A 15,644-nucleotide genomic window follows, 5' to 3' on the forward strand; every position below is an offset into this window, starting at 1 on the left:
TTCACTTATTAGACCTATGGTTTAAGCTCATTAAGGTAAAGAATCACATGAATCTGTGAGACTACTTTCATGTGACTAGAAGTTTTCATTAAGATACTGACTCCCAAGCTATCTTGGTAGGAGGCTGAGGGCTTGGATCAGCAGGTCCCCATTTCAAAGTGGAGGACTGAATTTTGCAGTTTATAATATGAATCAGATACCTACTGAGAAAATTAAAGGTGTGGACTTGTTGATGACAGATCGCTGTTTAACTTTTTTTAATAGATTTATTTTACTTATCTATTTACTTATTTATTCTTTGGCTGTGTTGGGTCTTCGCTGCTGCATGCAGGCTCCCTCCTGTTGTGGTGAGCGGGGTGCCACTCCTCGCTGAGGTGCACGGGCCTCTCACCCTGCGGTGTCCCCTCCAGTTGTGGAGCGCGGGCTCCAGGTGCGGGCTTCAGCAGCTGTCACGTGGGCTTCAGTAGTTGTGGTTCATGGGCTCTAGAGCACAGTCTCAGTAGTTATGGTGCACGGGCTGAGTTGCTCCGCGGCATGTGGGATCCTCCCGGACCAGGGCCCGAACCCTGGTCCCCGGCACCGGCAGGCGGATTCCCAACCACTACGTACATCACCAGGGAAGCCCCACTGTTTAATTTCTGTATTACAACTAGGAAGGCAAAGAAATGAGTTAAACTGCTCTGACAAAATTCCCACTTCGAGGTATGTATTTTTTTTAATACTGTTTCAGAGCTCGTATCTATAAAAGAGAACAAAGGAAAAGAAATGATGCTTCACACTGCTATCATTGTAACCATAATAATACTATATATGCCCATGGATGCACAAACTACTTGAGGCAGAAAGGAAAGGAGGGGGAGGGAGAGGGGGAGGGAGGGAGGGAGGGCGGGACCACTATCCATCTCTTTAAATGAGGCAGGTGTCACTTAAGTTTTATTTCCGGTTTTACATATACCTATCAAAACTTATTTATGTTTAAACAATTGTGTACTGTCCAGATGATTTTTAAACACTGACTTCTGGTCACCTACAAGTATTTTAAAATTTCAATATCCTTTTTTGTAGAGAAAGGAGACAGATAAAACAGTGTAAAAAAAATATATCTTCGGCTTCTCTGGTGGCACAGTGGTTGGGAGTCAGCCTGCCGATGCAGGGGACACGGGTTCGTGCCCCGGTCCGGGAGGATCCCACATGCCGCGGAGCGGCTAGGCCTGTGAGCCATGGCCGCTGGGCCTGCGCGTCCGGAGCCTGTGCTCCGCAACGGGAGAGGCCACAGCAGTGAGGGGCCCGCGTACCACAAAAAAAAAAAAAATATATATATATATATATATATATATATATATATATATATATATACACCTTACATTAGGATGAAATTCTGAGGCAGAAGTTGAATGAAGATATGAGTTCAAGGTGAAAAAATTATCTAAAATCGCGCAGTGTTAAACAAGTAATTTAATAGTGTATTTTATGAGTTGCTATGGTTATGGTATCGAATTGCTGTTTCAATAGATACCTTTAAAAGATTGATGTGAGACCATTTTGTTTTGTAAAACGTCCTACCTTGGGATTTGCATCCTTGCAACTATTTGAACTAGCCATAAAATGTTTTGGACGCCAACTTTAAAATGTGTGAGGTTTTAGAAATTCCTTTAGAGTGGACCCACGTAGGAAAAGGAATGGGGCGGCGGGGTGGGGGGGGGCGATGGGCTTCCAGCAGCCGAGGCTGAAGACACTCGGTGGGGGTGGCGACGTTTCCTCCCCAGCTCCGCCCGCCCAGCCGGACCAGGCATGCAACCCGCTTCCTTTGGAGATGATTCACAAAACACATGATTATTAGCCTTTAACTGAACGTCTGTTCCTTGCCTGAGATGATGACACGACTTTTCAATCGAATTCTCAAAACGACTCAAGGAAGTGATTATTTGAAATCTCCTTCTTACAAATGAGAAAAAACAAGGCAAGAAAAAAGGTAGGCGATGTCTTCTTCAGAGTGAAGACTCTTCATGCCAAAGCGCTTTCCCTTGAACTAAGATGACACTTTCCAAATGAATGCCATGAAATCAGAGAATAGGGAAAGTTCTGCGTCACTAGTGCGTCACAGAAAATAACGTGGCTTAAGTGGGAAAACTACATTTGCTTCAAAAAACGTTATTTTTCCTCTTAAATTGCCCTCCTCCCCACTCCCCTACCCCCCTTAAAGCTACCTGCAGCAGGGGTCGGCTTTTTACATCCGGCTCCTGCGCAAGGAGCGCTGCGTTCCACCACGCTTCCGTTTTTCTTTCCGTTGTCAAATATCCTGCGGTTGAAGGATGCAGACATGCAAACATCCTCCCGGAAAGGTTCATTGCCTTAGGATAAAGGTGTCTGGTTTAGGCAGGGATGCAGCGCCAGGCGCCACCGCCAGAGCTGCGCGACAACCCCCAGGGCCTCACCAAGTGCGTCCTTCGGGTTCACCCATCGGGGACACGGAGGTGGAGAGACTGGCACGAGGTCCCACTGGGGGCAGGTGACCTGCGTTCCTCACCCACAGGCTCACACCACACAAACACAAAAAACTAGACATGGAGTCCATGCCCGCAAGCCCCGGGAATGGCACTCTCCACACACTAAGGACACTTGAGTTCAGGGCTCCTACTTTGTTTAGTGAAGCGTCAATAACCTTGAGCGAAGGCGAGGGTGGACACCCAATTTCTGAATGCCTCCCACATTGTTATTTGGGGTCGCCATTCCATACCCGATCTCCGTAAAAAGCAGATATTCTCCCATTCCGCTCCCATACACACGCGCACACACGTCTACAGGGAGCGGGGAGAACGAGAACGTCCTCCCAGTAACCAAAGAACCGCTAAGGAGCACACATCGGATGCGTTTACATAACCCTTCACGTGTTCGAAACCCTTTATCGATCTTGTGGGTGGCTCTGAAAAGAGCCTTTGGGTTCCCGGGAACCGGGGCGTGCCTCACTTGGAGCTGGTATACTTCGTGACGGCTTTGGTACCTTCGGACACGGCGTGTTTGGCTAGCTCACCGGGCAACAGCAGGCGCACGGCCGTCTGCACTTCCCGGGACGTGATGGTAGACCGCTTGTTGTAGTGCGCCAAACGAGAGGCCTCGCTAGCAATACGCTCGAAGATGTCGTTGACGAACGAGTTCATGATACCCATAGCCTTGGAAGAAATACCGGTGTCCGGGTGCACCTGCTTTAACACCTTGTACACGTAGATGGAATAACTCTCCTTCCGACTGCGCTTTCGCTTTTTGCCATCCTTTTTCTGCGCCTTCGTGACGGCCTTCTTAGAACCCTTCTTGGGTGCCGGAGCTGATTTAGACGGATCAGGCATTACGGCAGATCTTTCCAAACAGAAAAACCGATACACCTCCAGCAACTCAACTTATACGTCCTGTATTCAAATGAGGAATCAAGAGCTTCTAGTTTCTGATAGGATCAAGCTCAGCGCAACGTCATCACTGGAAAAGGCGCATGCAAATTAGGGGATGGAGGTTTCCTTTTCTGATTGGCCACTATCGCTACCCAATTGGAAGGCTCCGGCTCCACTACCTCAAGACCATATATAAGGACTCCCTGAGTATTACGGCTTCGTTGCCTGGGGTTCTGTTTCTCGGCTTTCTTCTTTCCCCGCGTCTGATTGGGAGATGTCCGGCCGAGGCAAACAGGGAGGCAAGGCGCGCGCGAAAGCGAAGTCGCGCTCGTCGCGCGCGGGCCTGCAGTTTCCTGTCGGCCGAGTGCACCGGCTGCTCCGGAAAGGTAACTACTCTGAGCGTGTGGGTGCTGGTGCGCCTGTGTATCTAGCAGCCGTGCTGGAGTACCTGACGGCTGAGATCCTGGAGCTGGCGGGTAACGCGGCGCGCGACAACAAGAAGACTCGCATTATCCCGCGCCACCTGCAGTTGGCTATCCGCAACGACGAAGAGCTCAACAAGCTGTTGGGCCGCGTGACCATCGCGCAGGGCGGCGTCCTGCCCAACATCCAGGCCGTGTTGCTGCCCAAGAAGACGGAGAGCCACCACAAGGCCAAGGGCAAGTGAGGCCGCGGAGGCGGGCCGGAAACGGCTGTGCGCCCCGGGGGCCCCGTGACACCAAAGGCTCTTTTCAGAGCCACCCATATCTTCTAGAAAAGAGCCGCACTGGTCTAGGCCTGTGTCCTTTTGAGCGCTTTCCTGTGGGAATCTGCGCAAGGCAGGGCTCGCGGGAAACCGACCTCGAGGCATGATTTGGGTGCGCCTAGGCGCACAGTGGGCTCAGTGTTAATTTTGTGCGGGGAATGCCGTCTGACACGCGGCCGTTTTGAGTTTTGCCACCATCAAGTTCATGGGGTTTCAATCCCACTGATCCTGAAGGTGTCTTTGTTATTACTGGTGACAAGCTACTTTGGTTCCGGAAAGTGTCATCACTCTGAGATTTAGACACCAAATACGTAGTTGTTTTATCCCAGGGAAAATCTGGTAGATTGATCTGGTATTGAAAGTGTTTAACCTTGAAAGAAACTTTACCATTTGAGGTTCTGATAGGTAAACATGATTTCCATTTTAAAATGTATGAGTGCATGACTTAGTTTTTTAGAGAACATGCGATCAGAATTGTATAACGTACTGGGAATTCTAAGGTGTTGGGAAGGGTTTGTCAGCATTTGAAAATGTCAAATTATATTTCGAAAGTAGGTGTAAGTTTTTAAAGGAAATCTGATGGTAAATAGAATAATCATTTAAAAGAATTCCAATTGTTAAATTTGGGTTGGTCAAACGTTAATCAGAGATCCCCTTAAACTGATCGCTAAAGTCAATGAAATAATTTGTACCTTGAGTTTGATGAGGAAAATTACGTTTGTGAATATAGTAAATTTAAAGTGAACATTGTTAGGACCAGATTAAGTAATATATATGTGGATATTTCAGAAGATGACTTCCTGAATTCCACATTCTGTTATAAATAGGGGTTGTAGTGTCCCAGAGATGCTCCTGCAAAATCAACCGAGAAATGAGAATGTTAATGGCACCTACTTCATGGGGTGAAGGGATTAAATGAGTTCATCTGTACTAATCCCCTTGTTTAAAAATCTCTAGCACAGTATAAGAGCTCAGTAAATGTCTATTCCTGCTGTCATTATCCTTAGTGATTCCATTAATTTTTTTATTATAACAATAAATACAGGCCAGTAAAATAATTTGGGAATATTATACAATAGATAGTTATCTTACTAAAATTAGATGTACTCAAACCAGGGCTCCCTAGACATTATCTGGAGCTAACCACATATCTGCTAGTCTTTAGAAAATATCCTAGCCCTATGAGACTATTCGCACCAAAACTTGATAGGAACTGTCAGTGTGGATGGAGAAAACACCAAACTCCCCTGCAGTGTAGGTAGAGATAGCAGGACCCACATTACCCAGTGGGACCCATTTCAGTGAAACAAATTGCAAGGAATTATGGAAGAGATCATAGAGCCTTCTGGAGAGGTATACATTATGTTTCCAGTGACAGCCTTCAATTCTAGCTTAAGTTTGATTTTTGCGTTGATATTCATGTAGGTCGTTGTGTATCTTCAACCCCTTCCGCGGTATTTAAGAAAGAAAAGTTTCTCAGGAGCAGGGAGCTTGGGTTTTCCAAGTATCATCATGGAGCTCCAGATTTTCAATTCCTAAAGTGGAGTGTTAAGATGGAGGCATGAGGACCTCCCTGGCGGCACGGTGCTTAAGAATCCGCCTGCCAAGGCAGGGAACACGGGTTCAAGCCCAGGTCCGGGAACGTCCCACGTGCCGCGGGACAACTAAGCCCGTGCGCTACAACTACTGAGCCTGCCTGCACACCGCAATGAAGAGCAGCCCCTGCTCACTGCAACTAGAAAAAGCCCGCGAGCAGCAAGGAAGACCCAATGCAGCCAATAAATAAATAAATAAAATTTTAAAAGCGTGAGGTGGGAGGTGCTCTAAGGGGTAGTCAGTCCTTCTTTTGTCACTTCTAAGGCTGAGCTAATACAGCCACAGGGCCTATTTAATTTTCAGTTAATTAAAATTAAATACAAAGGTGCAGTTTCTCAGTCACCCTAGCCACACATGGCTAGTGGCTACCACATTGGACAAAACAGATATAGAAGGTCTCCATCATTACAGAAAGTTCTGTTGGGTAGCTCTGGTCTAAAATCTGATCATCTCTCAGGGTTATCAGGTTCCGAAACATAAAGTATGCAGAGCTGCCTGCCTTGGTAGAGAAAGCTCATCAGACTCATGCTTAAAGAAGAAAGCACCACATGGCCCAGCAATTCCACCCCCAGATACACACAAGGACTCAGATACCCATGCACCCACGTCACATCCAGAGCAGCATTATTTGTAACATCGCAAAGGTGGAAATAGCCCAAATTTCCATAACAGATGAATGCATAAACAAAAATGTGGTCTATCCATACAGTGGAATACTGTTCAGCCATAAAAAATGAATGGCACGTACAACATGGATGAGCCTCAAAAAACACTGTGCTAAGTTAAAGAAGCCAGACACCAAAAGTCACATATTGCGTGATCCCATTTATATGAAACATCCGTAACAGGCAAATCCATAGAGACAGAAAGTAGATAGTGGTTGCCAGTGGCTGGGGGGTAGAGGGAGGAATACAGAGTGTTCACTTTTGGGGTGATGAAAATGTTTCAGAGCTACAAAGAGGTGATTGTGAATGTACTAAATGTCACTGAATTGCTCACTTTAGAATGGTTTATGTTTATGTGAATTTCACCTTGATTTAAAAAGAAATGTGAAACTAATACATGGATATGCACTAAAAAGAAGAGGAGGAGACTGGGTGTCTCCATCAATTCTATCCAGTAGGTGGGGTGTGGGATGGACAGGGGCTGGCCTGGCTGCACGGCAGCATCCCTTAGAGACCATGTGGGAAGAGGGGCATGGTGTCCCTTTGGGTGGCCACAGCCTTTCCGTCTGCCTGCCTCGATGGAACTTCAAGCCCTTTCTCCAGCCCACTGCCACATGTCACACATTCCCTTCACCAGAATTATCTTGGTCATTCTCCCCATGTCCCTATGAAGGTTGAAGAAAGGAGGTGGGAGATCCCAGAGGAAGAATGCAGGCTGGGAAGCCTCAGAAACATCCATGCCCACTGCAGATAAAGTGTCCTCAGTTTCGGGAATTCTCAGCTTAGCCTGGCCCAAGTCAAATAGCCCACGGCACCTCTCTCCTGGGCGTGGCCTGCAACCAGCCCCTACTGCACATCTAGTCTCTCCTCCCTACTGTCTCAGTTCCCATATGTTCACCAACATATTCAAGAATCTCCCAAGTGAAAAAGCAAATGGACTCCTGCCCCCTCTCTGAGTTTCTGTGCTCCCCCAGACCCTGGATTAGAACTTGGAGAACTGGGTCACCCGGCTCCCAGTGCCATTGGATCTGGGCTGAACTGAGTGAGCTCTTCTCCCGCTGTGTCACCCTGTTACAAGACTGCCCCAGCCCTGGTCATCAGAATCTGCCTAGTGCCCCCCAACTCCCCTACCCCCAGCCAGGGTCTTGTTTCCATGCATTGCTCACAAAACTTCATGAAGGCTTTGATTTTCTCCAACGCATGCCCAGCAAAAGCTCTAAAACTTCATCCGTTTCTCTGTCCATTCCCCTCCCTCCCACCTCCTGGTCAGCTCAGTGCTACTGCTTCCTGCACAGGTCTCTGGGGACACCAGGTCCCAGTGCTTCTCACCTCCCTCTCAACTTTGGACACAGCAGCCCCTCCTGTGAGCACTGCCGGTGGGCCTCCAGGCCACCTCTATCTCCCGCTGCCTTGTCTTCAGCTCACTCCCAGTCACCTGCAGCCCTCTTTGGGTCATGTCCTTCCTGTTCTCTCCTACAGGATGGCAGATCAACCCCAAATGTCCTAGAGGGCCTGTAGGTCAGCAGTTTGAGCTGGACCCCCAAGAAAGCTGGTAAGTAGTGAACATGCTGAAGGCTGGCTCATAGGCATTTGGGGCTAGCTGGGGGGTCAGTTGGTCGATCAGTCATGGGTCATTGAAGGGGGGGGTCCCTGGGAAGGTGCTGGTCTGGCAGCCTCTCTCGCATATCTGAACACTTTGGTTCTTCTCACCATCTCTCCCCATGGCTAATTCAAGCTTCCTTACACAGTCCCAAGAAGACAGAAAGTGCTCAGGACCCCTGAGGCTTGGCCTGCACACTGCACTCAGGCCCCAAACTGGGATTCAGCGAATCACAAGGCCCACTGGACCCTATGTGTGGACCGGTAGCCTCCACTCTCAATGCTAGGAGTGGCAATTGGCCATGTTGCCATCCACCACAGGTTCTGTGGTTTGACCAGAGCCTTCCTCTTTCTCACAGTCTCATCCAGGTCATGGATGAGATGGGCTTCAGTGACGCCCAAACATCATCGATGGCAGATGTCTTCCCAGAGTGCCAGGTTTAATGCTCCTGCTGGGGATTTCCACCCACTCGTTATGGCTGGACTTCACTCTGAGCCTGACACCCGCCCCACACTACCACCTCCCCATCATTCCCCAGTTAGGTAGATGGTCCTGCCATTCTCCAGCGACTCAGGTAAACTAAATACACTAACAGATCTGCCTTTCATTTGTTCTTTTCCATGGTTGCTCACATGGAGACCAAGTTGGTCAACATCAGGAAGACAGATCTGTCTATGTCAGCTGCTACCACCCTAGTCCTGGATCCCACCTGTAGTGGGCTGAAGGTTGTTTCCCCCCCTCCCCCCCAAAAAATAGATATGTCCACATCCTAAGGCCTGGAGCTGGCAACTGTGACCTTATTTGGAAAAAGTCTTTGCAGGTGTAATTAAATCAAGGCTCTTGAGATGAGAAGGTCATCCTGGATTAGGATGGGCCCTAAATTCAACGACAACTATTCTTACAAGGGACAGAAGAGGAAAAGACACAGAGATACAAGGAGATGGCCATATGACTACAGAGGAAGAGATTGGGGTGAAGTGGCCACAAGCCAAGGGGCACCTGGAGTGCCAGGAGCTGGAAGAAGCAGGAAGGATCCTCCCCTTTCTGCCTCTTCCAGAGGGAGCACAGCCCTGCCCACACCTTGACCTCTGGCCTGCAGAACTGGGAGGAAAAATATTTCTGTTGTTTTAGCACCCCTTCCCCACCTCAGCTTGTGGTAGTTTGTTACAGCAGCCACAGGAAACTTGTACACCATCATTTCTTACCTGAACTACTTCAGTTGCCTCTGTACTAATCTCCTGCTACCAACACTACAGCATAAGTGAGATTCTCAAAAATTCAGTTTCCCTCCTTGGGAATAAAATCTACCAAAAGTCACTCAAGGGAATCCGCCACATCAACAGGTAGGGAAAAAAGAAGAAGGAGGAGAAAAATCATGTAATCATCTCCACTGATGCAGAAAAAGCACAGAAAAAGTATTGACAGATAACAATATAGTTAATGGTGAAAGACTAGATGCTTTCCCTCTAAGATCAGGAACAAGGAAAGGATGTCCGCCTAACCACTCATTCAGTGTAGTGTTGGAAGTTCTAGCTGGTGCAATAAGCCAGAAAGAAAAGAAAGAGAAAAAGAGAGAGAGGAGGGAGGAAGGAAGGAAGAAAGAGAAAGAGAAAGGAGAGAAAAGACCAGAAGAGAAAAGGAAAGAAAAAGAAGAAATAGAGAAGGGGGGAGGGAGGGAGGAATGGAAGGAAGATGAGGCATACAGATTGGAACAGAAAAAATAAAACTATTTGCAGATGACATGATTGTCTACACAGAAAATCCCAAGAAATCTACGAAACCACCCCCAAAACTGACAGCTGAATTCAGTAAAGTCTCAGGATGCAAGATCAACACAAAGATCAATTTCATTTCTGTATATAAACACTGAGCATGTGTAAACCAAAATTAAAAACACATTGCCAGGGGCTTCCCTGGTGGCGCAGTGGTTGAGAGTCCGCCTGCCGATGCGGGGGACGCTGGTTCGTGCCCCGGTCCGGGAAGATCCCACATGCCACGGAGCGGCTGGGCCCGTGCACCATGGCTGCTGAGCCTGGGTGTCCGGAGCCTGTGCTCCGCAACGGGAGAGGCCACAACAGTGAGAGGCCTGCATACTGCAAAAAAAAAACAAAAAAACAAAAAAAAACACATTGCCACGTAAAATCACTCCAAAAAAAATGAAACACAGGTATAAATCTAACAAAACATGTACAGGACTTGCTGCTGAAAATTACAAAATGATGATGAAAGAAATGAAAGATGATCTAAATAAATGACATACAGTGTTCGTGAATTGGAAGACTCAACATAGCAAAGATGCCAATAATCCACAAATTGATGGATGGGATGGAAACACCGAGACAAAGGTAAGTAACTGTGAGGCATCTGGTCACTAAATATTTGTGATCATTAAGTATACAAGAGGCATTAAAGATTCATGATCACTAAGTATACAATAGCTACTAAGCATTCAGAACCCCTGAGGCACTCAGTTTTCACAGATCTTAAGCAACCACTGCTGGGACTCTCCACAGGAGAGCCTGTCCCTGTGTGGCTGCACCTGTATGCATTGGCCCAGGACCCCTGGTGTCTCCTGGACCCTGTTCCTCATAACCTCACCATCAGCAGGGAGGCTAGGTGGCAGGGAGAACAGGACACACACATGTCCACGTATGCCCAGGATCAGGTGGTGCGGCTTTCCTCCTCACTGACACCTATGTTTGTCAGCTCACCCCATGTCTTCCCCCTTACTTCTTGTTGCCTGTTTTAAATTAATTTAATAAACCACGTAGTTTGAGCTTTCTAATGTGGCCTGTAAGCCCTTCTGCACCATAACCTGTAGTGACCTTGGAGGGTATGTCCTCTAATACCTCCACCTGAGAGCTGTAGGAGGCTACCCCCAGGCAGGTGAGACAGACAGGTTACCTTCCACGGAACAGCTCGGTTGCTTCCTCTCACTGCTGGGTACTGGGGGGTGACATTCAAGCTGAGCTCCTGGAGGGCAGGAAAACCGTGGCTGGCCTGATTCCCAAGGACACGTGCACACTTGGAATGGAGCAGCCTAGCCAGCGCCCATACAGGTGTGCTGGACACCAAGTCTGATGACGAATGAACGCTGTGTGTGATAACACTCACCACCCTCCTATTTGTAGAAATTACACTTTAAAACGTCACATGTATGGCCTGAGAGGCCTTAATTAAAGGGACGCAAAGCCCTTGAAGGCAGTCACTTCGAGCAGGCCCTGCAGCGGCTGCGCGGTGCCCTCCAAGTAACAGTCCCAATCTTTCAGGGCACAGCAGGAGCCGCTCTTCCATTTACCTCTGACCACGCCTCCTTCCCCGTGCCAGCTTCTCCTTCCCTCAGCTAGTCTCTGTCCCTCCAAACCCAGGCATCCCACCATCCCCAGAGCAGCGGGTTCCCACTCTGAAGGCTTCCAAGTTTCCTCTCAAAAGTCTTCACGGTCCTGGGCAACACGCCCCAAGCCAATGGTGCTCTATTTCTGTTCAGCGTGTAAACCTCTACGACACTGTCTCCCCTCTACTGGTCATCACCTCCCCAACTAGATATAACTCCAGGAAGGCACTTTACTCCCAAGTTCTCAGGGCTATGCCAGGCACATAGTAGGTGCTAAATGAATATATGATGAATGAAAGGAAAAAAGAAAGCCAAAGGAGTGCTTCTCCCTCTATCAGAGAAAGAATGAAATTGAGCTCCAAAAGCCACACAGCCAAAGAGCAGGGAGAAAGTGTGCCATCCCACCTCTGGGCTCCACCCGCTGCCGGGTGTCCTTTTCCACAACAGTCATTGAGCCGACTTCGGGTTTGGCTGGGTGGAAGTTACCAAGAAAAGAAAATTAGGAACCCAAGGATGAGGGGTCACACTCCCTCAGGGACTTTGAAGCCGCGGATTCTTCAGAGACCATCCCGCGAGAGAGCTGTTTGTGTTGAAACGTAAAAAGGGACGTGGACTTGATGTCTTTGGGGAGCTCGGGTCGCCATTCCCGGCCAGTTCCCGGAGGATGCGGCGCGTGAGCTGTGAGTCCTTGGGCACAAAGTGGACGCGCCGGGCAGGTTGGCGTACAAGCCAGGTTTCTGCAGAGCCTCTCCAGCGGCGCCATTGCAGCGGGGCTTGGTCTTTGGGTCCTAGGTGATGGGATGCTGCCGGCCCTGGGAGAGTAGAGCGCGAGAGGGAGATTCGGCCGACTCCGGGTGTGTGTGCGCGAGATGGGGGGCGGGGCCGGGGAGAGGATCGGTGGAGATAAAAAGGTGCGTGTGCGCACGAGTTCAGAGGTGAGGGTGCAGGGGTACAGGGATGCAAGAGTGCCGGGGATACTGGCGCGCAGTAGTGCAGAGGTACAGAGATAAAGGAGTGCGGGATACTGGAGCATGGGGGTGCAGGGATGCGGCGGTACGGGGCGGAGGGCGGGGATTACCTGGGCGCGGGGATGCAGGAGTGCAGGTTACGGGGGGCGGGGATACAGGGGTGCAAGAGTATGAGGGAGGAGGGGTGGAGATACCGCGGTGCGTGAAGTGGAGGGTGCTGGGAACAGTCGCTGGCGGCTTCCGGTGCCCGCGGTGAGGAGAATGGTGGGTTTGGAGGCTATGGCTCCTGCGTGCTGTGGTCAGGACTCGCTACATAAAACAGCAAAGCCTTTGCTGCCCTTGTTTGCACTTGGGAACGTTTTCCGGTTGGTCAGTTCAAAGACCGCCTGCCTGACGGCATTGGTCACGCATCCAACCTCTCGTCCTCCGGCTGCGGCCACTGACCTGCGCCCCGAGACCCCCGCCTCTCCAATCCTTCCCCGGGCTCAGAATCTCGGACACTCTACGGATTCTGCACACTTGATGTCACCGATTTCTCGCAGGGTCTCTCATTCCCGAGACAGAAAGGCCTCTTCTCCCTTGTCTGGTGACGGTTTACTTGACGCCGCTGTTCCTGTGCGCGCTGGAGTGGAGCACCCCAAGTACCCCCTCAGCAGCATCAGCAAAGCCTGCTCTCCTCTCGCGCTACCCCAAGGGCATTTGTCTCCGCCTCCCCGCAGTTCGGCCCCTAATCGGTCTCAGTTCTAGATCGTGTCTTCGATTTCTCTTCGCTCTTTCCTGCTTAAAGGGATACACACACGTCCACATCTAGACGTTACTAACAGAAATATGCCTAAGACCAAACACCCGTATATGTCAACGGCTTTCTTCTTTAACCAAAATCCATAAAAATTCAACACATTATTGTTTACGTCTTTTAATTTTCGTATGCTTGTAACTGCATATATTAACTTTTCTTCTTTTATAAACTAAACATAATCTAATTAACTCTATTATCATTGTGTGATTCTCAAATTCTCAACTGTGGCCCAGGGGAGACTCTTTCAAATAAAACAGCTATTTTGTCTTTAAGGGTAGCCCCTGATATTGTTGAAAGCATCTTTGCTCTCTGACAGCAGCGAGTTATTTCAGATCCATCAAGGAATTCTGATTTGTTTTGTTTTGTGTGATATCGTGACATAAGAAATTACATATTTGGTCTTTGTCCCCTGTTCCTGGCACAGAGCTCCTAAAATACTTAGAATTTCCTGTGATGAAAACCATACAGGTGTCTTTGGTTACATTAATGTGGTGAATTTTGGAAACTCGTTGAAGATGGGGGCTGGTTGCCAGTAGAACAAAGCAAGTGATTAGAGGGTTGGAATTTTCAGTCCCCCCACCACACCCCCACCTCCAGGAGGGGAGAGGGCCTGGAGGTTGACTCAATTTCCAGTGGCCAAGGAGTTACTCAATCATGACTAGTATTGGAGCCTCCATAAAAACACAAGATGATGAGTTCAGAGAGCTTCCAGGTTGGTAAATAGACGGAGGCTTGGGGACAGTGGTGTGCCCAGAGAAGGCATGGAAGCTCAGGGCTTCTTTCCACATGCCTTGCCCTGTGCATCTCTTCCATCTGGCTGTTCTCAGTTACATCCTTTAATAATAAACCAGTAATCTAGTAAGTAAGGTGTTTCTCTGAGTTCTGTGAGCTGCTCTTGCAAATTAATCAAACCCCCAAAGAGGGATCTTGGAACCTCTGATCTATAACCAGTCAGTCAGGAGCACAGGTGACATCCTGGACTTGCGACTGGCTTCTGAAGGGAGGGCAGTGATGAAACAAAATTATTTTGAGAGAGGACAAGAAAAATTTAACATAAAAATTTCTCTGCCATTTGAGCCACTGTTCCCTCCCCTTTAGTGTGCGTTATACATCTGCATTATACATTAACTAGATCCCCTTAACACAGGAATGCTTACTCACCAAAACAAACGAACACACAACAGCAACAAAAACAATTTCCTCCTGGTGCCAGCAAGGTAACTCTTTTTTTTGGTATGCGGGCCTCTCACTGTTGTGGCCTCTCCCGTTGCGGAGCACAGACTCTGGACGCACAGGCTCAGCTGCCATGGCTCACGGGCCCAGCCGCTCTGCGGCATGTGGGATCTTCCCGGACCGGGGCACGAACCCGTGTCTCCTGCATCGGCAGGCGGACTCTCAACCACTGTGCCACCAGGGAAGCCCAGGAAGGTAATTCTTTAGGAGGTAACATTCCTTCCTTAATCCTGTAAGAGGTCACAATGACCCACCACTTGCCTTGTTGAACTGTGTAAACTGTCAATGTATTACTTTGATGCATAACTCTTTAATGTATAACACTTTGTCTCAAAAACTTATATAATTGTGCTTTGACCTCTAATGGGTGGCACAGTCCTCAGAGCTTTCTGAGAGACTGTCTTCTGGGTTATAATCCTCAGGTTGGTTCAAATAAAATTCTCTATTTCTTTCTTACATTGACTGTTGATTAATTTTTTTTTTTATCTGAGTCCTTAATCTGTGAGGTCTGACACTATCTCCAGGTAGATGATGTTAGAATTGAGTTAAATTTGTGGGACACTCAGTGTCCGCTGAGAACTGGAGAACTGCTTGGTGACCTTAGCAAACACAAATTGGATTTTGGTTTTTTTTTGACTTAAGACATGAATTCAACTATTCTGTTTTTGTTCTTTGCACTCAAGCCATAGATAATTTGTTTTGCTTTTCATGAAAATTAGTATTACGGTCAGAATTGAAGAGCTGGGCACACACATGGTGTTGGCTGTAGGGGAAGGGGAGTAAATGCTGCTTCTATTTTGTCTGGGATATCTGTCTGTGTGTGGAGAACTGGGACTCAGCCATCTTGTTTCTCTTGTTCACTGTTCTCTCTTTTAGTGGTTATGTAGGTGTCCATCCTGTGGAGATAGATTGATCTTCAGAGTCGTTGTGATCACTGGCAGTCCTCCATAATTTCCAGGCCTCTGATTGTCTCAGTGAGAACATTGTAGAAACAAAGGAGAAATATTTCTAAAAGCATGAGCTTGACTCCGCCTAGTGGTTCTGGCGACTGTTCCACACGTGAATAATAAACGATTCAAGGGAGAGAATATATTAGCATTATTTCATGAAAACCACTGCAACTTTGGCAGTTTTTCTACCATCCATGCGGTTTTACCCAACATGAACTGACAGTGGGTTTTGGTGTCACCATTGATGATAAGAACATTCTTTTCTTCCACATAGCTCTTATTTATTTATTTATGGCTGCGTTGGGTCCTGGTTGCTGCAAGCAGGTTTTCTCAAGTTGCAGCGAGCGGGGGCTACTCTTTGTCGTGGTGCG

The 15,644-nt window shown here is 48.3% G+C and overlaps 2 protein-coding genes across 2 annotated transcripts; one reads left to right on the plus strand and one right to left on the minus strand.

The window, feature by feature from the left end:
- Positions 1–2,963: 2,963 nt before the first annotated feature.
- Positions 2,964–3,412, minus strand: H2BC26 (H2B clustered histone 26). Its single transcript, XM_065873648.1, has one exon. It carries the CDS (start codon positions 3,342–3,344, stop codon positions 2,964–2,966), a length of 381 nt encoding a protein of 126 aa, XP_065729720.1. The 5' UTR covers positions 3,345–3,412.
- A 245-nt stretch (positions 3,413–3,657) lies between these two features.
- H2AC25 (H2A clustered histone 25) lies at positions 3,658–4,050 on the plus strand. Its single transcript, XM_065873970.1, has one exon. It carries the CDS (start codon positions 3,658–3,660, stop codon positions 4,048–4,050), a length of 393 nt encoding a protein of 130 aa, XP_065730042.1.
- The last annotated feature ends 11,594 nt before the right edge of the window (positions 4,051–15,644 follow it).

The sequence above is a fragment of the Phocoena phocoena genome, chromosome 3 (assembly GCF_963924675.1).
Source record: "Phocoena phocoena chromosome 3, mPhoPho1.1, whole genome shotgun sequence".
Lineage (NCBI taxonomy): Eukaryota > Metazoa > Chordata > Mammalia > Artiodactyla > Phocoenidae > Phocoena > Phocoena phocoena.